This window comes from Grus americana, chromosome 11 (assembly GCF_028858705.1).
Source record: "Grus americana isolate bGruAme1 chromosome 11, bGruAme1.mat, whole genome shotgun sequence".
Lineage (NCBI taxonomy): Eukaryota > Metazoa > Chordata > Aves > Gruiformes > Gruidae > Grus > Grus americana.
In genome coordinates, this window is record NC_072862.1 from 16,546,618 (window position 1) to 16,571,750 (window position 25,133).

Below are 25,133 nucleotides of genomic sequence, written 5' to 3' on the forward strand. Positions count from 1 at the left end.
AAAGAAGAAAACCATCTGAAACAATCCACACAGCTTGGCTGGAAATGTAAGGCCCAAAGCAGGGAACCAAGCTTTCAGCACAAACTCGGATTAGCCTCAGGCCAAATACTCACCACTATTTGGTCTTCTGAAGCCACGGATACACTACTGTCATCAAAGTAGTACCACTTGTCATTCACTTTGTTCTTTGCGTAGGCAGTGTCTGTCAGGAGAAGAAACTGCAGCTCAGTACTGTGGGGAAGACCAGTAGGTAACACCACACCAGCTGTGCTGCACCAGCAGTGCTCAGGACTCAAAGTGAGAGCTTGTGGGAGGCCAGGAGCTGGCTTTGGCATTAACTACTCCAAACCCAGTTCACCAACATACGCATCTTCTAGAACATGCTAGCTGGGCCAGATAGTCTAGAACCACATACCACATAGCAGACTGACCTCTGATAGCTGAGATTTAAGGCAAAGAAACTTAGGAAAAAAAAAAAAAATCAGTGTTTTGTTCACCCCCCCTTGAGCCAGAGCTTTCCAAACACACAGTTTAAGGCTCTGCATTTTCACATTTTTCACATGAAAGAGAAGCTTTCTGTTGATGATGGATCTGATCTAGTGCTTGCAAGAGTCCTCTCTCAAGAAGAAAGCTGGACTAAAGTCCTGTAAAGTCTCTTCCAAGCAAGACTTCAACTGTGATCTCCAGTCTCAAAACATACCCCCTTCAGCTAATGCTATCCAACAGCAACATACCCTATGAGCTAAGCACATATACTGCCACATGGGAGGTCATCATCGTCTCATAGTAAAATGCTTCTAGGTGGTTCTAGAAGTATCACCTACAGCACAAACCTGCACAGACACCTGATACAGGGAACTCCACCTACAGATGCACTTCTACGCTGCAACAAAACCAGTGGCAGAAAATACAGAGTTGTCTTATATAAAAAAGGGGTTTTTTTCCCTGATGGCATGACATTTTCACTGCTGTATGAGCCCTTGTCAGTGCAAAGGCGGAGACATTCTACTGCAAGCTAATGCCAGCTGTGCAACCAAGAGGTCCCAACAACTACACGTTTGTGGCTTGTTTTATAAAGGGTCTGGAACAAAGGAAACTGAAAGGGGGAAAAAACCTGCTTTAAATTGCTATTGCAGCAAACAGAATTCAGGATCAGAAATGCAGAAAGACATCACACACCCAGCTTCATGACAAGGCACGCCCTCTGCTCTGCCTTCCTGGCCTCTGGGCAACTGCTACTTATCAGACCTTGTCTCACCACCAAGGGAACCTGGCAAGCTCCTGCTCAGCTGGCTTGACCGCTGGCGATCTCTGCTCTGCAGCTGCAACACTGTGCCCACGCTGGACAAGCGGCTGCCCTCTGGTGTGCTGCAGGGCAAGGAGCTGAGCCTTGGAGCTGCACTAACAGCTTATGCTGCAGACTCTCCCCAGTGCTCTCCAGTAACAGGCTTCTTTCCACAATTCATGTTCAGCATTGAAAAATCTTGACTCCACTCAAATTGGGGAACACCATCACACCCACTAATGACTACGAACCAAGGTCCCACAGGCATCAGAGTCAGACCTTGGGGAGCTGCAAACTACACAAACCAACTAGCTGCTCTGCAAATCCCAAGAGGAAGGGCATTATCTTCCAATATGATATTCACCTGCTAAGTTTTGGACTAGACACCCTTGGTGAGGGCTACTGCAGGTCTCCACCACACAGAGCCCTCCCATGACTCCTCTGCCTAGATTTCCTTGTGTACAATGAAGAGAAGCAGTTACTCACAGTGGCCTACTCCCATGGCTCCATAGTGATTGGAAACTGCGATGAGGTCATACACGTATGAGCCTGCTCTTGGGTCGCAAACAAACTCGGACATGTTTAAACCCCTGGAAGGAAATCCAAAAGTATCAGTACACCAATAATCAGCACTTTCTAGAAAGTGATGCATGACACCAGCAAAGCCCTGCGGGTGGGCAGCACTAGAGGGAAAAGGCTGTGCTCTGCTGCTCAATGGCTGTGTGTTGTTAGGGTGAAGACCAGGCATGCTACCCCTCCCACACAGGGCAGGTCCTGGTAAACACATCAAGCGCTGCCAAAAGATTTAGAGGGAGGTGCTGAATAAGAGACAGTTCAGTGTCCCTGTGTAGGCATGAAAAGTGAGACAGGAGTAGTAAGGAATACACTTCATCTTGCAGCAGGATGCTGACAAGCAGAAGCAGAGGAATGTGGCAGGCTTTCATCTTGTAATACTGAGGATTGCACAAGTACAAGTGCAGCTCTGCCTAACAGATTTGCTAAATTCTCTGTAGAAGTTCTCTTGGTTCAGCAGAATCACATGGTTTTACCTAATTTCAGAGAAACAGTACCTGCTAGTAACTGGTGTTCTTTGAGATGTGTAGAACTGATTAGATTATAGTTCAGATTATTTAAAAAAAGTAATCAACTCGACTCATGCTTGTTGTCTTACAGTTCAAACCCAGAAGTTCCAGTTACAGCTGTAATAACAAGCCCACCCAACAGTAACATCAGAATTAGCTTTCTCTTGACCAGCTTCTTCAAGCTCTTCCTAGCTTGAAGGAAGACTCCTACCTGATAGGGAATTCCACAACAGTGTCAAGTTTATCCCTCCAGTATCTGCTGTATGAGAAGCGTTTTAAATGCACTACCAGAATCCTGGGCAAAGACCACAAGTCAAACTTCTTTGTGGCCTGTTGATGTTTCTTACAGTTAGGGCAGTACCTGAGGAAGGAGTAACAAACAAGGAAACGAATGACTACATTAAAAGAAAAGCTTCTGGTCTCCCATTAAGAGATGCCTCAATTGCACAGTTCATTCCCTGCCTTATAGAAGGCATTTTGGCTTGTGGAACACACAGGTGAATACATTTCCTCAGAGGTTTCCAAACTGCAACTTGCTTTCATTTTATAGGCAAAATGTCCTATGGCAAGTGTGTTAACTGAACATTGTACAAAGATTAATTTTTCTTTTGTAAATAAAGAAAAAAAGGTTTAAAGGTCCCATTATTTATTATCTCCTGATGCAACTCAGGTAACAGTTGCAAACACATCTATAACATGCAATTGGAAATTAATAATAAATAATCACCTACTACACTACAAGTTGTTTTCTTACACAGCTAGCAACCAGCCTCCAAAGACGTTCTGCCCACACAGTAGTCACATTTTGGTCAGTTAGGATCTGCTGTACCTAGCCCCTCTGGACTAGGATTTGTAGTAGAGTTAGCAGTTCACAACTGGTTCAAGCCAGAAATAATACATAATTAAACCCTAAAGTAGCCACATGCTTTCACTCTTTATTACCACAACTGCTTCCTCTGATACTATCTGGAAGACAGGTGTATGCTGGAGAATTAAAAATAGCCTGATCTTTGGAAGCTACTTCTTTTTTTTGTTTAAATAAAGGCAGGAGACAAATACTTTTTATTAACCCACATCTGCAGCCTACTGAGTCAATGACTTAACACAAACTGATAGATTTCTCACAGATGAAGACAAAAGAAATTATCAGAATCTCATGACAAATAATGTGAACTCAAATAGTTACGGCGTTTTACGACAAAAGTGGCCGGCAGAAAGAGGCTCTTACCAGGGGTCATGTTCACCAAGCGTTTCCATAGTAGTGAAGAGCTCTATGCAGTCTCTGAGGGCTACCACAGCCTTCTTCTTCTGTGGTTGTAACATACTTCCATGTTTTTCAAATGCCTAGTGAAAGAGATTAATACTTTATTCAATTCCATGTCGAATGTAATCCTTGGCATCATTAAAAAGAACATGCTCACCTCCACCATGCTGCCTATTTCTGCACCCCCACTTCCCCACCCACACAATTATCTCAAGCTTCCAGTCACTCCTTTCTTCTATTACGAACAGTCAGTAAGAGAAAATAAAACATATATTCTTACTTCAAAGTTGGTGAGGCTTGGGTTGTTTTTTTTTCACAAGAGAGTAACAACAGGTTATTCTGTTACAAAACACAACCCAGCAGAACTCTCACAGACAGAATACTGAGCTTTTTACCACACTCTATGCATTTGGGTTCAAGTTGCTTTCAAATTTTGAGGGATTTTTTGTTTCGTTGGTTTGTTGAGTGGATTTTGAGCTAGACTACTTAGCTTTGAAATTAAAATGTCTACTTTTTGGAAAACATTGGAAACATATTAGCAATTACAGATCTATAAACCTTATCTCTAGAAGATTTTATGGAAACATATGCTGGTGACTACAATTTTTATGAAGAGAGCTACAGCTACATTTCACCATTTACTGTAATCTTTTAAAATACCATGCAAGTTTTCATAAATAAGCTGTATGTAAAGAGCATACTACAACCTGTGCCTCCTGTTCATCAAAAAGTAGCCTCCGTGTATCAGAATCCCAATCAATAGCAAGCGCAGAAAAAGCTGCAAGAGAAGAAACACATTTATTGCACAGGTGTAAGGCGAAGGGAAAAAAAAGATAGCAAGACAATAATTACCATTCAATTTTAAGATTTTTCCTTCTACAATGGAGTTTATCTCAGAAGTCCCAGAGGAATTTACGAGGCTAAAAGTGAAGTACTGCTTCTTGCAAGGCTGCAGGTCTCTCGCTGACTCGATCTGCATACAGACCTCAGAGTGGCAGGGATCAACTTCTTCCCCCAGATTTTCCTTGCCTTCCTGGCCGCCATCCTGATGCTCCATCTCTTCAATGTCACCTGGTAAAATTTAAAATAAGCACAATATTAAAGAGCTTCAGTGAAAGTTTAGACTGACACATCACATGGAGAGCTGCTTGCAAGAGCCTGTTATGACACACACTGATTACTCAAAAAGTAATGAAAGACACCAAGAAAAAAGAAATCTGTGCTTGCTAACCACTACATCTGAAGCTGTATTTTTTCTTTTAGCAGATGCCAGGTAATGTGCTGGGTTCTATAACCTGGTATCAAACATGATGGACAGTGCTTAGTTCACAATAGGTTAGCAGTCACACCTTCTGACAGCACACCCTAATAAACATCCCAAGAGAGAATCAGCAGGGTTGCAGTTGGGTGTCTTTACATTAGGGAATATGTAAGTCTCCAGGAAAGTTATTTCCATTCTTTGGGAAAAACAGGCAGAACTTTTCCCCCTTTAAAATTTCCCATTTAACTTGTTCCAGTTGTTACTCTCAGAGCAGCACAAGTGAATAATTTCAAAGGGGAAAGGGAAACATGCATTTGCCGTCAGCACTGTAAGCCTCCTTGTAAGCATCTAACCTAGGAATGAGACCTTGTGATTCTAGGTCCACTAATAGAAAATACCATTTCCACTTTATTTCTCCAGAACTACTCTTTGTGACCTAACAGGCCAGTTTTCATCACTAAAAGGCATATTAGGAAAGGAGCTGCCTCTGGAGGGAGGCACCTGAACACCTAATAGAGAAGCAAGGACTTCCCCGAATGCACACCACACCTTGTTCTCCTGCTGCTGCTTACACACATCTGATTTCCCTTGGAAGGAAAATGGTCAACAAGAATTCTCACCATACCATGCAGAAGTCCTACACAATAACATGGTTTAATCATTGTGGAAAAAAACCCCGCACTTAAGCCAAATACACACAGCACAAACCAAATGCTAATAAAAAGCTTTAAATGCTAAAAAGCTTCCAGCCAGTTCTGAAAGGACTTTACCTTCAACCACACCATTGGAGCCATTGCAGGTTCCTTTGTCTGGGCAGGGTGTAGAGTATTCTTCTGCCAAAGGGAGTTTCACATAGCGGCTAAAGAGAAGGAATGTGTTTATCACACAATCATACTGAAGCTGTACATCAGAACAACAGCACCCCTCTCCATCAGCTCTTGCTGTCCCACATCAATTCAGTAAATCTCTGTTCTCACTGCTTGTTCCAAGTTTTACTGGCAGTAGATAGAAAAGGTAAAAATAAGCTATGGGGGCCCCATCTGAGAGCCCTGAAAACACAGCCTGAGTTCTGCAACACCAAGCAGACAGCTTCCCTTGTGACTGCCACCAGCATTATCTTACAGCCTGCTTTTACAGAGCCCAAAAAACCAGGACCTTGAAATGTCCCTGGGGCCTCCCGACACTAATGCAATGCAAATCCTGGTTTACATGCCACACACAAACAAAGAAAAATTCTTCCCATTATACAAGGACACAGCAATGCTATTGCAGTGTAATTGAATAAGCGGCCACTAGAACTCTGCATAGGAGTCAAAGGTAGAGACGTGACTTACCTGATCTGCTCCAAAACCACACTGTACAAGTGATCCACAGTGAGCTTGTGTTTCGGCACAGATATTAATAGTGGCTGACCAAAGAGTACGGTCCCTGAAGTATTACTGGATTGCCTCATTGTCTTTTCCCGAAAGTAAACAGAGAGAGTAACATACTCCGAGCCATCCTCACTTGGCTTGCAAACTTCATATCTGTTCGAAAGACAGGTATTTCCACAGGTTATTTCCACTACCAAGAAGCACAGCAGGTAGAACCAATATGAACTCAGTCCAACAAGTATCTCCACCAGGTCCTCCTGAGAAGGACAAAAAGGGTTGTACTCTGTCTTCATGCTACAGAGCAGTTTCCTGAATGCTTCCCATAGCTCACAACGGCACAGGAGACGTACCTACCACAGACGTGACTGTCACCTTCCCTCTGTCTTTATTCCTAATTCACATCCCTATTGCCACTCACCTCTCAAGACATCACCCTGACAACTACACGTGGCTTCAGCCAGATCACGGTGTCAGTGAAAAATACTAAATGCACTTTGAAATTCCTCAGACAGTGTCTGTACCCTGTTGAGAAAGAAACCCTCTTGATACCTTGGGTCTTGCATTCTCCCAGCCTCTTGTACAGTTAATGGCCTGAGCTCACATCACTGTGCAGACAACGTTTCAGAAAACCAAGAGTTTGGAAACATCTGCTTCACAGAAAAATCCAAGGTCAGTAAACACACCAGAAAAACATTCTGGAAGAAAACAAACAGCTCTGGAGAACAGTGAGTAGACTGAGACACAGCTTGTGCTACTGGCAAAACAGCAAATAAGATATTTGCAAGTGTCAGAGTCAAAAGAAACCACGTGGTCCAACACTATCACATTGTTCGCTTCAAGACTATTCATTACAAAAGATTCATTTTCAGGAATGCCAAGCCACACTGCTCTTTAATTTGGTGAGTCACCTGTCCCCAACTTTTCTTAAAACTGAAAGAGAAAGAAAGATTTCATGAAAGATGTCACTACGTATAATGACCAAGACCACAATCACGTATCTGAATGTACCAACTCTTAACAGCTCTCTTACAGTAGACAAGTCACTTCCCTTCTCTCAAGAGCCAAGAAACGCCTTTTTTTTTTATTCCTGTGTTCAAAATGACCCTGTAGAGCAGGGAGAAGAACAAATTTCAGAGTTGTAGTTCTGCTCGGTCCTACTTAAACACAAAGGGATCCCAGCTTGGGGCTTGCACTGGATCAGTAGAGTACAGAAGAAAAATATCCTTCCAGAGAGTCCCAGCCCAGCCCACCAAGAGTGTCAGAGATCAGACTCAATGTAAGACAGTCCAACACAAAGGGCTGTTGAGGTTTTCTAGGCTGCCAATGCTATTCCGCTGGACACCAGCACTGGATACAGTTCACACCTTCTAAAGTTTCCAGAAAAATAGCACCACAGAGAGGTAAATTATTTTACTTAGCAGTGTTTAAATAACAAAACACCATACTCTGTCCTGGAATATCATCTATGATTAACTCCAGGTCCTGTGAGACTCTTAAGCTGAACTCCTGTAAAACAGATCAGTACGTGACACACACACGTTCCTTGACATTCTTGTGACTGCCTCTCACACCACCTACGCTGCTCTGCAAGCAGCAATTAATGCAGCCCCCATTTATACTCCACCCTCATGCACCCGAACGCAGCCTTGCCCACGCGACGGAACAGATGGACAGAAAGAAAAAGCTATTACCCATGTGCAGGGGTCATCCATCACAAACAGCATGCTGTACCCCTAAAACACTCTGCAAAAGAGCATCTCGCACACTTCTCACTGAAACATAACAAATTCGGTTGCTCAAGTGCCCCTCTACCCGCTCCACCTCTGAACAGCTTTTACATTCTGGTATTAGAGGCAGACATTTCAGAATCAGGATCTGTCATTTTCTGAATGTCTTAAGCAACAGCTGTCCCTCCTAAAAAAAAATGATAATCTAAACCAAAATACCTTATCTATAGTTTAAGGAAAGCTATAGAGCTGATACTGCAAATTACTGGACAATACACTGTAATTCTGTATCTTACAACTTAATTGAATAATAGAACATAAAGAAGATGCTACACCAGACTACACAACATGGTTTTAGAAGTCAGAGTTGGCTGGTTGCCTTTACAATTCATGACAACTCTGAAAAGCATCTGAAAACTGTGAAGCAATAGGGTAGGACTCAACCAGTCTTCATCAGCATTACGAAGGCTTCAGGTCTGTGGTTATAATTCAGAAAGGAGGCAGCTAGCAATGAAGTAGGTAATTTTTGTTCCCCCGCAAACTAAAGTTAAGCAAGTGCACAGGAGCATGAAAAGCTACAGAAAGACAAGGTAGAGAAACATGAAAGGGCACTGACAGAAAAAAATACTCTGAGCTAAACACCAAACTAATATATATATATGTATATGTATATATATGTATGTTGTGTGTTATTTAAACATTCCCTCCCAAGTGCTGGGATCTATGATATTAATTCCAGCTGGAAAACACTATGTGGCTCACAAGTCAGTCTACAGCAACAACCAAGAAAAGTATATTTTTAAGAGAACGGTAGAAAAAAATGCCATTGCAGAAGCTGACAAACAGATCCATCTGAACAGGTTTACTACTGCACACCAACCCAGAGATGCTGCTGCGAAATTACAATAGGTTCAAAAGTTGACAATAAGAATGAACAGAGGATAGGAAAAAAATAGGTGAAAATGCTGCACACATTCTGATCTCTTCTACAAAGTGGAAATACTCCTAATCTGTTCGCTTTCTTTCATAATACCAGCACATATACAGCCATGTAAACTAGGAGATAAGAAACTGCAAATCTAACTTTTTCAGACAACAGGTAGTTTTGCCCTGTAGAAGTTGGTCATGGGACTTTGCCAGTCTTACAGAGGAGCAAGATTAGAAAGGATGAGCGAATTCAACCATCAAGATTTTTACAAACCTTAAAAAAAATACAAGTTAATTTTGGAAAGGACACAAACCCTCATTTCAAACAAGAAAACACTAATTTCAGCAAGTGAGAACAAACTTCTTGGATCGGTCTGCTACAAGATCTCGCACACCTCAAACCTTTCATATAGAACTACTGGACTAGCTGGTTTGCTGACTTAACTCAGTTCTGTAACTGTTGTAGCCTCAGTCACGTTAACAAGCCTGACATTTCTGCAGCCAGTCATGGTTTTTCAAGACCATGAACTCATCTAAACATAATACACAGCATGTTGTAAGAGAAGGCAGAAAACACGGTACGTATGGCAAGCTAAATATATCCTATTCAAATACGCACACTTTTATAGGTTAAAGGTGACCTGCAAATCAATTTGTGAAGCTTTTATCAACGTAAAGAATACATATTATATTATATGCCCCATTAGCCAGGCTAAGAGAACAGGGGTATCTAGTTTATCCATCAAAACATTTTTCTTCTTAGGCCTTGAGAACTAAGAAGAAATACTAAGAGTGATACCCTTGAAATGGGCTGTGGAGTTTGTTTTCAAGCGGTACTTACCTGACCCCTTGTAGGCCGGCTCCAAGCTCCAGCAGGATCCCTGGGTGATGTGATATCACCAGCATGGTGCATGCGTGGGTGTTACGTTGGAGCGGGAGCCGGAGGTCCTAGTGGGGCCGGACTTCACAGAACCTAAGAAAAAGAAATAGTAAGCATTTTGATTATGTGCTGCGTGCTGTTCTCTGCTTAGCCTGGAGAATGAGAGCATTCAGCACAAACACTGAACTTACATTGTCAAATTGATTTGCAGACCACCTTTACTAAGCGACTTTCTGATTATTTGCCACATACCTCCCTGTTCTTTCACAGGAACAACATGCCTCGAGAGAAACATTTACAATGCTGTGAGAAGCAGGCTAGTCCCACTGTTCTTTGGCTGCACTGCCCCTACACATTGTGCCAGTGATCTTGCTTCAAGTCTTTTATCAAACCCCTCTGTTCTGCAAGCACATCATCTCTTCTCTGATGCTAAATATTAAAACATCTTGCATCAGGACTACACTACATTTCCAAGCCTGTCATGATGAGAGAGAGATGAGCGCAAAGCCTCGTGAAAGAACGGGCTTGGAGAATTCCAGTCTCAAATTCTCTTCCCCTTTCAGGTGACCTGGAAAAGAAAATGTATAGTTTTGTCCTTTTGTGTAAGACGAGACAGGTTCATTTCAGGATGCATCTGAGAGTTAAAGTCACTTAAATATCAAGAAGCCCAGTAAGATCTGCATTTTTTCTTTTTAAAGTTTTACTATCAGAGAACACAACAGGTAAGGTAATACATCACAAGAACCAATGAGCCAGAAATTGAGCAGCTGAAAAGGAAAATATGTCTTAGCCCATCAGAGCAGGTTTGTTTTTTTTTTCCAAATTATTGTCCATTCATCTTAAATTCCAAATGGAGTCCAATTCTCATCCCTCTTCACCCTACCGCCTAAGACTGAGCATCTCCCACCACTTTAGCGGGACATGAAAATTCACGATGCATGTCTCAAGATGTCTAAGGTGCCCTGCAAAAATCACAGAAAGCTGAACATGTCTGTCCCCATACCACTACAGTGAAAACAGGAAAAAGATACAGCTTTTCCAACCACTGAAATCACCTAAAAAGCAAGCTCAATATTCTATACATCCCACGTATTGCACATTTCACAAATATTCATCAACAGTACAGTCTGGACTACAATATCTGCAGACCATGTCCTCTGTCAAGCAAATACAAGAAAAACAATAAAGCACATTCCAGCTATGCTACTCATGTTGCGTGAGTTCCTGCTCAGTGACATTTACAACTGAAGCATTTCATGGAAATCAAAATTCTGTTCAGAAACCAACCAATACAGAGGCTAAATCCAATGCCTCAAATTTCATGTCAGAAAGCAAGACAACAGTACAAAAGTACTGACTTTTGGGGGTTTTTTTGGTGGGTTTTTTTTTTTTTTTTTTTAATATCACATCCCTGCTGGGGCACAGATCTTCTACAGTATTAGATTCTTCCCTGAATTTTGAATTGAGACGTTCGTTGCTAGCTGGCTAGCGCACAATATCCCAAAATCAGAAGCCTGTAGAACCAGCGGGGATGTTGTTCTCACATGCAGACCCGGGTCTGGCTACCACTTTCAGCAAAGCAAACCTGGAGAAATACTGCAAGAGACTGACCATTTATATTTAAATTTTTCAGTCCTGAGACAACTTAATGTGATGCTAAGAAACATACAGAAGGCAAGCACTGCCAGTTTAAGTTACTACAAGACCCTGAAGCTTCAGAACCTTTGAAACAACTGATTTCTATTACAGAAGACAGTCACCCGGGTCATCACAGGTGGAAGATCTGCTGGACTCTGAGCAAAGTCCTGTTTAGAGGGGGACAAGGAGAGCAAGGAACAAAGGAACAAGGCACTCAAGTCTCCATTGACTTTGGGGAAATAAAATATTTCTCAACTATATATTATTTCAATTACATATTTTTAGTTTCAGGTGGAAGCAAGCTTGTTCTTTAAAGGTGGAAGATTCTGAAAGACTTAAGATTTTTTTTAAAATTTTTTTTTATTCTTCCACTTAGTAAACAGCAAGATATTTGCCTGTAATCCAAGAAGGTAAGTTGCTGGGATATCAGAAACTCCTAAAGTTACTGACGCAATATGAACATACGACCACCAGGTTGCTGCATTCTCCAGCCATGCATCACATGGCATCTTCAGGAAGGCAGCAAGCCCTAATCTGACAAATTACTGTTGATAACTTCTGCCAGAAAGGTAACAGCTTGAGGAGCACTTGAGAAGTTTCTGTTTAATCCATCCCTGCCCTACGTAAGCCACTTCCACACGTACACCAGGACAGCTGCGTGCAGAGCAACATGGCACTCCACGCTGGACAAGAGAACGGTTATTTTAATGCTGCCCTGTATCCTGACCCAGGTTACCATCTAGTTCCACAGTTACATCAACCCAGCTAAGGTGCAGGAACAAATGCTGAGTGTTACTCAGGAAGCACTTAGGAGAAGCATAAGCTATGTTTTCATGTCAAAAAACATCAAATCAGGAATATTTAAGAACACTAAACCAGTTAGGCTAGAAGGAACAAATTAACAGAAGGAGTGAACAGGGCTGCTCCTGCTCTGGTTTTGGAGACACCCACAAAGAGAGCACGCACTGCAGTGTCTGGGTCCAGCCCCAAGGCGGGTAGCAGTGGTAGATGCAAGTCAGAGCAACATTTGCTCCTCATCAAAAAGAGCAAGGAGGCAACTCAAGAGAAGTCCCAGCACTGAAGGAAAATGTGCAAGGGCCAGTGTGACAGCTAGAAGTGCCAGGCTGAGGTTCTGTGCAGGACTCCTCTCTAGCAGGTGTAAAATCATCCTTTCTGCAAGCAGCAGAAGGCAGAGATGCACCTCCATGGCTACAAGTGCATTCCCCAATGGAAAACAGGTTTTGAAGCCAACAGGACAATAATATTCACATTACTTTGGAAGTTAGGCACTTTTAGCAATGATGTACCAAGTCAAACAGACAATATTACCCCTCCAAAAGCAACTCAGATAATTCTCACAGCCTTTTATGTTAAGACTTAGAAAGCCTGAAAAAACTTATACAAGACAGTTTCAACTTACTGAAGAGTTTTAATTCAGAGATCTCAACGATTCCTCAGACCATGGGCTAAATACAAAGAAAAATTAAAAACACTTCCTGCAAGGAAAAACTAAAGAAATCCATAATTTCTTAGAAAGATACTAGAAACACATAACACATGGAGTAAAAAAAAAAAAAAACCCACAAATGAGTAATAAATGCCTCCAGCATAGCCTTAATGTCATCAGTTTGCAAGAGACCAATGAACCAAAAACCTAACACAGCTAGTCTTAACATCCAACCAAGTCCTTTCAGTGACATTCTCACAGCCTAATTACCTCAGGCTCTACAAGCAACAGCAAAAGGGTAAAAATTCCTAAAGAACCACTCGAATCTGCAGTTCAGAAATCCTGAGCTGAAGACCCACCCTGATCGCTGCCCCCTTTTACCAATCTTAACACAAAACTGATGTATTGTCAATCCCTCCTTTCACAACCGCTTCAGCAGATACAAGACCTTAATAGATGGAAACAGTGGAATTTAAGAACCTTCACACTACTATTACCATTTCTTGAATGATTTAATTAAATCTTAGAACACCTAAGAGTAGACTTTTTATAACCAGACAAGGTAAGCAGATTGTTCACACTAAAAGTAATTACACATTTGCCTTTAAATAACAAGTAAATAAGTGTTTCTCTGTTGCATTTTTTGAGACAAGACTCCCTTTCAATAAAAGAATGCTGTGCTTTTGCTGTAGATTAGAATATTACTTTACATATCTTCTTCCTGGCAGCATCACCTGTTAAAGGGAGTTCCTACGAGCAGCTTTCTCCTAATTCTTGCCCTGGTGCATGGCTTCTTGCTCTTGCCCCACAGTGCTGAAAACATCTTAAGACGGTTGACATGGAAAAACAGGATTAGCAAAACTTCCTCTCCTCTTCCTTGGAAGGTTATTTTTAACCCAGGTCAGTTCACTCACTATGACTCACAGCATCACCTCATTTACAGTTGCAACGGCACATAGAAGGACGTGGGGACTGCAAAGGAAAATACATGTGGAGTTGCAGTTCAGCTAACGCTTCCCCCCACCCCAGAGCAGACCTGATTCAGACACAGTTGTTTTCCGTGGAGGGATATACAACATGTTATGCCTGCAGGAAAGTGGAGTATTTTTGTAGTCACTACTGTAATATCACACTTCTTGTTTTTTCCAGTGTTTTACTAGCTTTGGAGACAAACTTACAGTCTAACACTTTACAATACCCTCACAAAACGATTTCACAGAAGCTAAATGTCCTTCCTGGGCATCCTAACTGGCCACACCTTTAGCTGCCATTGAAGAAAACAACAGCATGACAAGAACTTTCAGAAAAACTCAGACATTACATCTCAGCAATGAGGTTGTGACAGAGAGCACGACAGAATAGCACCAAACACAGAATAGCACCAAACAGTATGTCACAGCATCCTACTCAGCGAAAGGTACACACTGCGCTAGAGTATATTAGAGCAGAACTCCACACTGGCGCAACAATTTTATAGAAGCAACACCCTTACAACCGGAACATTCTCACATAAGGAAGACTGGACTTGTGATGAAGGGCTGGATTTGACCTCACAAGCCCTAGGTTCAGTTGCGAGCCTCAAAGTCCATTTTGCGCTTCCCGTGCAATAATTTTCATTTTCCAGCTACAATAGAGGAACGTTATTTTTGCTCTCACCAGATTTCAGATGACTAGAGACATCTCATCCACCACATCTATGCAAAAAAACAAGCACAACCAAATCCTCAGCTTCACCAAAGTCCCTCACAACCACAGTTAAGACACAAACAGTGTAAGTGCCAGTCAAGAGCCTATAAGAAACTCCAGTCATGATTGGCTAGGTACTCTAACAACTACATTGGGTGTTAGGAGAGGCTGAGTACAACAGTTTAGACTTCATGCTATCCTAGTAACAGCTCCAAGGCTTTTGGCTGATTTGGGGCCTAAGAACAGTAAGCTTGAGCTTTCTTCTCTGGAATAGGCTTGCAGAAAGTTCCAAACTGCAGAATGCAGACCAAACAAAATATTCATTATTACTCAGGGCCATGACTTCCTTTGTATTTAGAAAACACCTACTAAGCACTGTACATACTGTTCTGCTGCCAGCAGCAGTACTGCATTACCACTAAGTCATGCAAAAGGTCTGTAGGAAGGCTTAGGTTTTGAGAAGGGAAAATAAAAAAAAATTTGTGTTTTATATCCTGAAACCAAAGTGAATGTTTTGTAGCGTTCTTCGTATCATGGCATCTTCCCACTTTACTCACACAAAGATGTCGTCTTTTGGCATGATATGATTTAAACCTTCATCCATTTGGAAGATTTTGTGGAATCGATGATTATACACGTCTGTCACCACCATCTAGAACAGCAAGTGATATTTGCAAAGAGATTATAATAAAGGCTTACATATATTTATGCAAACTAAATTCAAGCAACAGTTTATTCCTATTCTTTATCACAATTTTCAGCACACCAACATTAGCGCTGTTTTCTGTAACAACACCCAGCAGCTAATCAGCTGTATTTGTTAAGATGGATCAGAAAAACAAAGCAAACAACAGACCGATTTTACAGAGGTACTGAGGAGAGGCAATTCCAACAGCTGCAACTCAGTCTGGTGGAAACGACAGCACAGATCCCAACAACAAAGTGGCAACAGGCTAGGATTTCAGGCACAGACCACTTACATCTATAATTAACTGAAATATATTTAAGTACTACACTGGCATCCTGAAAATACCCCACGAACTACAAAACTATTCCCTCTGGAAAAGCTCACCCGATCCCTTTGTTATTAAAAGATGTCCAAGAAGAGGTGGACCCAAAACAGACACTGAACATCTGTCAGTACTAAAAAACTACACTATCAGAAATGAACAGCATTCAAACCTGTTAGGGTTTTGTCACTAGTCCATTAAGTTGAACTTATCATCCCTCTGAAAGCTAAGTCACCAAAAATGCTTCAAGAACAAACATTTCTCAGAACTACTGTGCTGCATTTATCCTTACATTTTCTGCAGGAACACCAGAGAGTTTGGAGAGCGATTCACACAGATCCGAGATGGCCCCCATCATCGGCACCACGACCCGGTACTAGAAACAAAGATAGCACCATGCTTACACCAGGCAAAATAAACTTATGCAAGGCAGAGTGAAAAATATTTAAAAAAAAAAAACCAACCCAAAACACCACCAAAAAAAAACCCCCACCAAAAAAACCCAACTTGAATTTAAAGGAGTTCTGCTGAAGTTAGGGTCATAGCCACACACTTAAAGGTCTTCTGGATCTCAGCTCTACCATACAAAGCAGAGATTTGGAGGGAATGAAAAAGAGCCTTAACAGCTGGTCTTTTGCTTTGGTCAGGCTCAGCAGTAGTAAAACACACAAAACCTGCTCCCCCAAACAAACCCTTTACATTTTCCAAGGTAACGAGGTAAACATGCCAAAACAAACTCATTACTGCTTTCAGGGAGCAATACAGCACACACAGGTGATCTCATCACAAGAACAATTAAGCCACTTCCAGTTGGCCCACGACCTTAGTCTCACAAACTGAGATTTTACAAAGCCACTTGATTTCACATGTTCAATGCCCAGTTTTTACATTAAAAACCCATCTCACCTCACTCAAAAGTGGGCATCAATGCCCTTTAGATTACTTGAAAAGTCTCAACTTTAAAACCTAAGAGAAAGACTCAGATGATGAAGAAATCTGTGTCTTCAACATGCCTCACCTGAACAGGTCTATGCTGTGGGTCTGCATATACCAGGGTAACTTCCATGAGACGATCTCTCCTCAAGGGCAGCGGAAGGGTTAAGTAACAGAAGGGATCAAAAGTCACAGAAACTTTGGAGCATTTGGGACAAACAAGAGTAGACTTGAAAAGACCATGAAAAATATCCACAATGATAGAATCATTCCTCAGCCTATGGTTCTCCCAGGCCTCTTTTGCCACCTCCTAAAAAAAAAAAAGGAGAAAAAAAAATAAAATTAAAAGTGATTTCTCACAAACATTTCCAGAGCATGGCAAGCACAGGGATCAAAGAAAACTCAGGAAATTGATGCTGATGTGTAAATTTCACAGAAAGGGTTGGTCTACCAGTGTGTCCAGCATAACACACTGGGATTTTTTTCCTCAGTGAAACTACGGCTTTGCATCAAGTCAAATGGAATACATTTACTTTAGCAGAGTCAGGTATTCCTTGCTGCGCACAATGCTAGAAGCAAGAATGGAGCTGAGGGGACAGTGACAGGACAGCAAGCTGCTAACAAGATATGCTCCACTCTCCTCCATGAGGAATGGACTGCTGCCCTCTGCTTTTGAAAGACAACTGCAGTTACAGCTTCTGAAAAAAAAGTAGAGGTTTTTCTTCTTGGAAGATGATGGTCCATGTCTCACAAAAAAAGTATAAAAATAGATAAATTACAATCCCTTGAAGACTTTCACAATACAACTTATAAACTCCTTACCTAAGGGCATCTGATAACTGGCATTTGTCTATTCAATGCAATCAGAAACTCTGCTTAGCATGAGACTTTTAGTTTATGGTACAAGACCATATATTTTATATAAATCTCAAGTTAAGTAAGTGCCATAGATAGACACTCACTGCAATGCTACTGTCACTAACCGAGATGCTGAGATGGGAACAGAGTAATAAGCTCCAACAACTGCAGTGATATGGATGCAAGGCAGAAACACATGTATATTTCCTACATCAGGGGGAGGGCGGTACCTAAATAAAATGAAGGCATGCTGAGCATCCTTTCCATCCCACAATTATCAGCATTTCGTGGAGGGGAAAAAAAAAAAAAAAGATTAAATATACTACTTCTTGTGGCATTGCCACGTGCACTATATTATGCAAGAAAAGGCAAAAGACATGAAGTTATTGCCAGTTAAGAAGAAAAATAACTAGTCACATATACTTCCTAAAAATAATTATTGCATCTGGCTTTTAGAGGCTCCTGAAGCATTTTCCCACCTAATATATTTACTCCGGACTCTGCCTTTGTCAGTATGTTGCAGCTGTTTGTACTGTGACAAGAGGTAAAAGCCTGATCAGGAGAGTGAGAGTTCACTTAGGGAAAGACATTTCACTATTATGTGTCTCATTTTAATGTAAGCATGGTGTTTTCTGACTTCAGAGGAACAAAGAAGTGTCTACAAGGGGCTCACATATCGATGTTGACTGGGAAATAAGAGGATCAAGAAAAGGCAGGGACAAAAATGAACAGAAGAGACTTTTCTGGCATCTGTCAGGAAAATGGCATAAGATAATTACTTTTCTCTATTTAGGTAGAGTGGGTAACTGGAGCCCAAGGGTGTTTAAATTCACATTTAAGTTAAAAAAAAATATAAAGCTACTTTAATATCAGTGTACCCATTTCCACAGCACCAGAAAGGAGAAAAATCAAATTAAGCTTCTTAAGTAGATGCAGGTAGCTCACCAAACACTAGGAATTCATCGAGATCCATGGTTGTACCAAGTCACTTCTTCCTTGGTTCTCTCCTTCTCTTGACCAGTGCTTTCATGCACCCTACTCAGCCTGGTTTTAAATCTAGCTCATGAATTACATTTCTCTAGAGGCCATGAAGGAGCACACATGAGAAGTTTGGCCTAAAAGCTCATTTCATTTGACACTTTGCTGTCTACCAGTGGGACACTGGAATGGCTGCTTACAACGCCATGTCCAGGGCACGTGGTCAGACCCTTATTTGAAGAGCAGCCTTGCACCTGCATGTGAGAATGCTCCCAGTTCCACCTAAGTCCACATGCAAGTATGATGGCCTGCACAGTAAGCACTCTCCTCAAACTGATGCTAAAAGCTGCTGCTCAATCTATCTGGAGGAAGAAGATGGGCCTGAGTAGTCAGGACGAAAGGTTATGGTGGTAACTACAGCCTAATACTTTAGGTAGCTGTTATGTCACAGGATCAACTTCCTTTCCACTGCATAACCACATCAGTATTGTATCATAAGCACATTTTCCTGCACACCAGTACAAGAACAGACATTCTGCTGTAAGGCAGAGCAACAGCAATGTGCCGCAAGGTGCCAAGAAAAGTCAGCTGGGTCATAAAGCACAATAGCGTTCTCCCCTCCCAGGTTACACTGCTTTGTAGGGAGGACGTTTGTGTGGCCTGTGAGCAGGAAGGCCAGGAAGTGTCACAAACCCCAATTAAACTCCCTCAGAAGCACTACCTGCCCTACCCTCAAATAAAGGGCACCATACCGAATCAGGTCTGCCATTGGCATCCTTCAGCTCCAAGTAGGGCTTCTTCTTCACTCTGTTCAAATCCTCATGCAAGCCATCTAGAAGAAAAGCCAAGAGCTCCTGCGAATCTTGCTGCTGGTATCCTGAAAACTGAGGAGCAAATCGGCCAACCTGCGTCTGAAACACAAAGGCAAGAGTTGGGGGGGGTGAAAGTTACCTACGCATAAAAGACAGGAATAAAAATACTCGCATTCTGGCTTTTGCCGAGACCAACTCCATGCTACCTCATGTTAGCAGTAGACTACAGTGAACTGGATACTAATGCAGTAAAGGTGCCAGAATAATTTTCCTAACTAGTGTTGAGAGGGAAGAATGCATTTAGTGCTGTGACGCTAGAAATTTTAAGTTATCAATATTAATTTAGGAACCTGCAAACAACCAGAACACAAAACCTATCTACCTGATGCATTTTTGTACTTTAATTTCTCTTTCAGAAACCTACAGTTCTCACAGTGCAGGCTTGCTATAAGAGAGCATCTTCCAGCAGGTGGGCTGCAAGACTGAAAATGCTTGCAGAAGATACTTATGAACTACCAAACTGGGTTAAAACTAAAACAGAAATCCTCACCACAGTAATATCTAGCTATTCTAAAAATTGTGATATGAAGCTAAGAAACATAACAGCCTGGGTTAGTGAGAACCAGGAACAGCACACCCATATACAGCCTCTTATTTCGTAAGTGCTATTTCACTACACTGCCTTTTAGTGTTCCTGCTTCTGAAAAAAAAAAACCCACAACAGAAAGGGGTCCCGCAGGAAAACCAACAATTAGCTGAAGGTGTGGTCAGTCCCAGTGACCATCACTAGTTTTCTCATAAACAGAGTCCAACAGACTTGCAGAATTATGCTTTGTACATTTTAACCATTCAAGATGACAACTGCAAGGGAGCTCAAACTGAAGAGCCGTTTATGTTATAGAGATAGTTAACACTGTCACTACGTCAGCAACAATTGTTAGGAAATAAAGAGTAATTCCTATTCCAGTCTTAACAAGAACAGGCCACATTAAGACACTTTTACTGATGTCCACCACAGATTCACATATTTCCTCTGAACAGGAGTTTACAGAAACAACTTTAGTAGTGGTCGATGATGTGCCACCAACTCCCACTCACAGAAATGAAAAAAAACTTGTTGTTTCAGAACTACCGATGACTCCTCAGAGGACAGATTTCTGTAGTCCATAAGACTTTTGCTCCAGCTCTCAAAAGCATATACCCTCAACTTTGAGACTGTACCATGCAAAACTGAAACAGCAACAGGATGCACATTTACATTAATATCAGGTCATTGCTTATTTCACACATTTGGGATGTTATTCTTCCTCAGCATATTGAGATTGCACTACAGAAGCAAACTCTTAGTGTTTCTTGGATGCTTTAATTACATTGTTCTGCACTGGAGCATCTTTGCATTATGTTTAAAACAAAAAGACATAGTTACAATTTTTCTAGAGGTTCATATACAACTGCTACATTGCAGTATTTCAGCTGAAAGCGGCTCTTTACACTGAAGCACTGGGAACATTAAACCGGTAAACAACATTATAGACAAGGGGATGCATTTTGCTCTCCACTTTATAATTCCATTTTTAAAATTTATAACTTGCACGCCTTTTCTGGCTGATTAAAGTTCACAGCTGACAATTCACATGACCTTGCCCAGTTTCCTAGCAAATCATTTTGATGCATCTGTAAACAGCTCTCAGGCTGGAAGGTCATTTACTAAGGCATTTAACATGAAAAAGCAGTAACCAATTCCATGGTATGACGCTACTCACTGGCAAGTTCCTCCTTGTACCCTGAAAAGCATTTACATAAAACATGAAACAACAACAAAGCAGTTCTGTCATTACTGCTTTCATAACACCAAAACATGTGCAAGGTGTACAGGCTTTCACTGTTTCTTCTGTCAAAGACCGATGTTGCAAGAAAACGGAGTACTTACTTTAAACGTACGTGGGGCCACATGAGACTGTCTCCCAGACCAAATCTGTTTAATGAGCTCTGCATAGGCTTCTGCAATTTCTCCACTCATCCCCAACGGATTGTTCTGATTTATTTCAGCTTCATATTTATCTTCCAGAAAGTAGTCAGTCAGAGGAGGGGTATTGCTCAGACACTGAAAAAGCATTAAGAAAATGAATTTACTGCACAGGGCAATAAATCTGTGTGACAACAAAATAACAACCCCAGCTTTCACACTGGAACATGTACTAAGCTATTAACAAATCTGGTGAAACTGAATTTGAGTACATATTTAGTGAAAAAAAATAATCTATTGGGAGAGCGCAACTCAGAGCATGGTTGAAATAAAAAACAAACACCACCAAATACCACAGCCTTCAAAAGACTAACAGCTCATTTCTGAAACATGGCTTCTCTTGCAGGTGCCACCCTGACTTCCCTCCTGCATAGTTTATTTGTCTCCAAGTGTAAGCTTCCCCTCTGAGCAGTTTCTACTGGTTTATCTAGCTTAAGACATAAGGCTCACGGGTCTGCAGCTCCCTGGTTCTCCTTCAGAAATTTCTTTAAAACTGGCCTCACACTTGTTACCTTCCATTCCTTTGGTGCAGAATAATTTCAAGCATTTGTTTAAAGTTACTGTATTTAATAATTCATGAAAGCAAACAGGAAACAACTTTCTGAAAAAAAACTATCAGACTTCTTGGAAGGAAGATATCTGCTCTTCATATTATGTCCCTCCGCATTTTGTTAATTTGTTCTGTAACTTCCACTGACACTTCAATTTGAGTCTCTTGGTGTAATGCTGAAGTCTGTTTTTAAAAAACAACAAGCCTGCACATGCCAGAAGAGTAAAGATTACAATCACAGTCCTGCCAATACTCACCAACTCCTATAATTAATGTACGTAGATCTGTTTTTCCACACATTACTGAGGTGGTAGGGTAAGCTACCTTACTGATGCATTACACAGAAATTTGCACAGAACAGGTCAGGAAGGTCTTTAGAGATGTCACCTTAATGTTCTCAAGTCTACATCCCACATTCACTCTCTAACCTTGAAATCCTAATATAGGGAAGAGTGAGAATAAGAGAGGTCCTTGTTCCTCCTTGAGGTGAAACACAAGCTATACATTGACCTACAAAGAACCAAATGCCGTTAAAAAAAAAATCCACATCAAAACGTTAACAAAGTTTTAAGGCAGGAAGGATACCACTTTGTATCTACTCTCCCATTTATATACTTACTATCAGTGTATCATGGTAATGATTTACTACATCCTGGGAAATCACCATAAACCTCAGGACACAAGTAAAACTAGCACAGGAAGTAGTTTCCCTAACTCAGTAATCCAAAGACTCAAAGCTAATAGAAGAAGAAGTGATACTCAGATAAGTAAGGCAAGACTTAGATGTGTGAACAAAAAGAGAGGCAAGTCTGAGATGTGATCAAAATTACTAGGGCTTCAAGGCACCGTAGTATCAAGAAAATATTAAACTGGGCTCTCTCTGACTGCCTGAAATTTCAGGACCCATAGCAGATGCCTGTACAGTGCTACGCCAGCTGTGTGTAGGTACATGATCTCCAGCACAGTTACAGATGGAAATCCGGAAAGAGTCAGGAAAGTGCAGTCCTGTCCTTCAGCCAATTCCACTTTCACTGCCTTGATGTGTACCTTGTGGAATTTATTTCCTATCAAATTTTTCCAGTTCCAATGCCCAGGTGTTAGTGTCTTTCTCCAGGCAAATTACATCAAAGTGCTTATAGACTGCTATCATTTGACATCAGCCTCTCACTGAGACTGCTGCTGACAAAATTCCAAGAACTTCCAAAGATTAAGGCAAAAATTTGCATCTGAAATACCAAAGTCTAGAAAATTAAATCCTAATGGTAAATAGAAAAAAGAAATTGGTCTTTAACATGACTACTTTGCCTTCGAACTTAAGATTGAAGTGTGTTTAGATTCAGTTACTTTGACAAAATTAATTTTAAAAGTTGTCTCTTGGCTATAAAGTTCAGGATAACATAATGTGGTTTAAGGTTACTGTGATACAACTGAAAATAAAGTCACGTTGAACAAAAAAAAAAAAGCGAGGCAGTCCAAGTTTACTGTGGTATCCTGAATACCACATGCATAATGCATTATAGTTATTTTAAGACCTGTTCTAGCTGTCAAAGCTACCAGAGTGACAGAAGTCATTACATAGCACTTGTACCACACCAGAAGTTTGCCCATTGCTTAAATCAAAGTTCATGAGTTGACTCATATTTTGTTTGAATTTCTTAGCGAACAACTATCCTGAACAAGTTTCTGCATTTTTTTTAAAAATGAACCAAATAAACCTGAGAGATTAAGTTTTAAAAGTATACTAATAATTATTAGCTTTGCATAACTGTTACAACCTCAACACCCCACACAATGACCCTGAACCCTTCCTGTGGCTTTTCATACTCTTTAATTTTTCAAAAACCTTTAAACACAAACCCCAGAACTGCATGCAGTGACATGCTCATGTCACTTACGTGGCCCACACAGGTCAAAACATCCCCCACATCAGCCCATTTTTGTCAGAGCACAGCACTGGAACCTTACGTTACAATTAGGCATCTGTTCAGTATGACTTGCCCCGTAGCCTTTTCAGAAGCCATGTATTTCAGATCCAGTCCTTCATACTGTGCTACGTTTTATAGTACTAACGCAACATGCATAAACCAAACTAAATATGAACTGGTTGGTTGGTTTGTTTCACTCCAGGTGTGGTCTCCTCATTGAATCACATTAAAACATGCTTTGCTTTCCACAGATTTTAATCCATAATCTCTGCGAGACTGCCTTTTACTTAATTCTAAAGAGGGCTCTTTCCAATTCTTACCTGTAATGCCGAATTCATGAAGCAGGTATTTCCAAGGTTACTGAGTCCACAGAGTCCAGGCTGTGACAGGGAAGCACTGTCCCTGCAGTTGTAAGAGTTACAAACAAATCCAGAACCTCTGGAAGAAAGACAACACAGTGAACTCCACAATGAGTTTACCAAGTCTCAATACTGTTTAAGAGTCACATCAAATACAAGTCAAAAAACTGTTTCATTAAATTGTTTGACCAGCTTACATGTTTCTGCTGCTTCATAGTGGCTAATACTGAATACCAGGAACGGGAAGTATATGTGCTAACTTTGGAAATATTAATTGTTACACAGTCTATTATTAATTTATGGCTCATAAGACATTAATTTCCTCTGTCTACAAGAACACAGCACACTATCCTAATGCAACAAGAGTCTATCTGAGCCTATATGATATATTGTAAGAACTAGTAAGAAAACTATGATCTCTACCTGGAAAGGCTTCTACCACACTGGCAGATGGAGAAAAAAAAATATAATCCCTTCCCTCATACCCCCAATCCCCTCAAAATCAGTCAATGCTCTAGTAGTTAGTAAGCTCTGGAACATGCGCTACTTCTGCAAGTGAGCAAGGAATAGCAGAATGCAGTGGTTTCAAAAGCAAAGTTTGATAAACAGGAACACAAGAGTAGCAGAACTCCTCACAGGGCACCACCACACTCCTCTTCTATACAGGCAAGGATGCACAGGATTATTCACATGAAGGACGAAGAAACAAAAAGAACATTCCTGCTCTTACCCCCTGCCCAGGTGGGAGCTGTTCAGTCCATAGGAGTTACTGCTATCACCGTTAGTAATGACAGAAGTGGCAGACACTGAGGAATAAGAACTTGCTGATGATTTTGAAGAGGTAGTAAAGTTTCTGCTAGTTGCAGTGCTTGATCTGGGAGAAAGGAAAAAGAAGTAGAAACAGTGCTACTACTTTTTTCACCCCCAGCCCCACCTCCCGCAAAACTCCAAGGACTTGCCGCATTACAGTTAGTTCCCCCACACAGAATTTACTGGTTTGATCTGTGTGATCACACTTCCAAACACTTGTCTGTAACAGAAACCTCAGACGAGGGTATCAGAAGCAGGAGGCACAACTCTTGCTTAAAGCAAAATCTGTCCCCCAGACTGAA

At 41.2% G+C, this 25,133-nt stretch overlaps 1 protein-coding gene across 11 annotated transcripts in view; it reads right to left on the reverse strand.

Moving 5' to 3' along the window:
- USP4 (ubiquitin specific peptidase 4) overlaps positions 1-25,133 on the reverse strand; it is a 42,441-nt gene that overhangs the window by 2,541 nt on the left and 14,767 nt on the right. The window contains exons 7-21 of one of the 11 annotated variants that reach the window (XM_054837875.1): positions 24,752-24,895; positions 23,983-24,100; positions 21,092-21,265; positions 19,102-19,260; positions 16,599-16,823; positions 15,873-15,956; positions 15,128-15,222; positions 6,227-6,418; positions 5,663-5,751; positions 4,484-4,702; positions 4,339-4,409; positions 3,596-3,711; positions 2,579-2,728; positions 1,772-1,875; positions 114-202 (exon numbers count right to left, since the gene is read on the reverse strand). In XM_054837875.1, coding sequence (XP_054693850.1) covers positions 114-202; positions 1,772-1,875; positions 2,579-2,728; positions 3,596-3,711; positions 4,339-4,409; positions 4,484-4,702; positions 5,663-5,751; positions 6,227-6,418; positions 15,128-15,222; positions 15,873-15,956; positions 16,599-16,823; positions 19,102-19,260; positions 21,092-21,265; positions 23,983-24,100; positions 24,752-24,895 — 2,029 coding nt within the window. The other 10 variants (XM_054837876.1, XR_008578771.1, XR_008578772.1 and 7 more) reach the window with 10 other exon arrangements.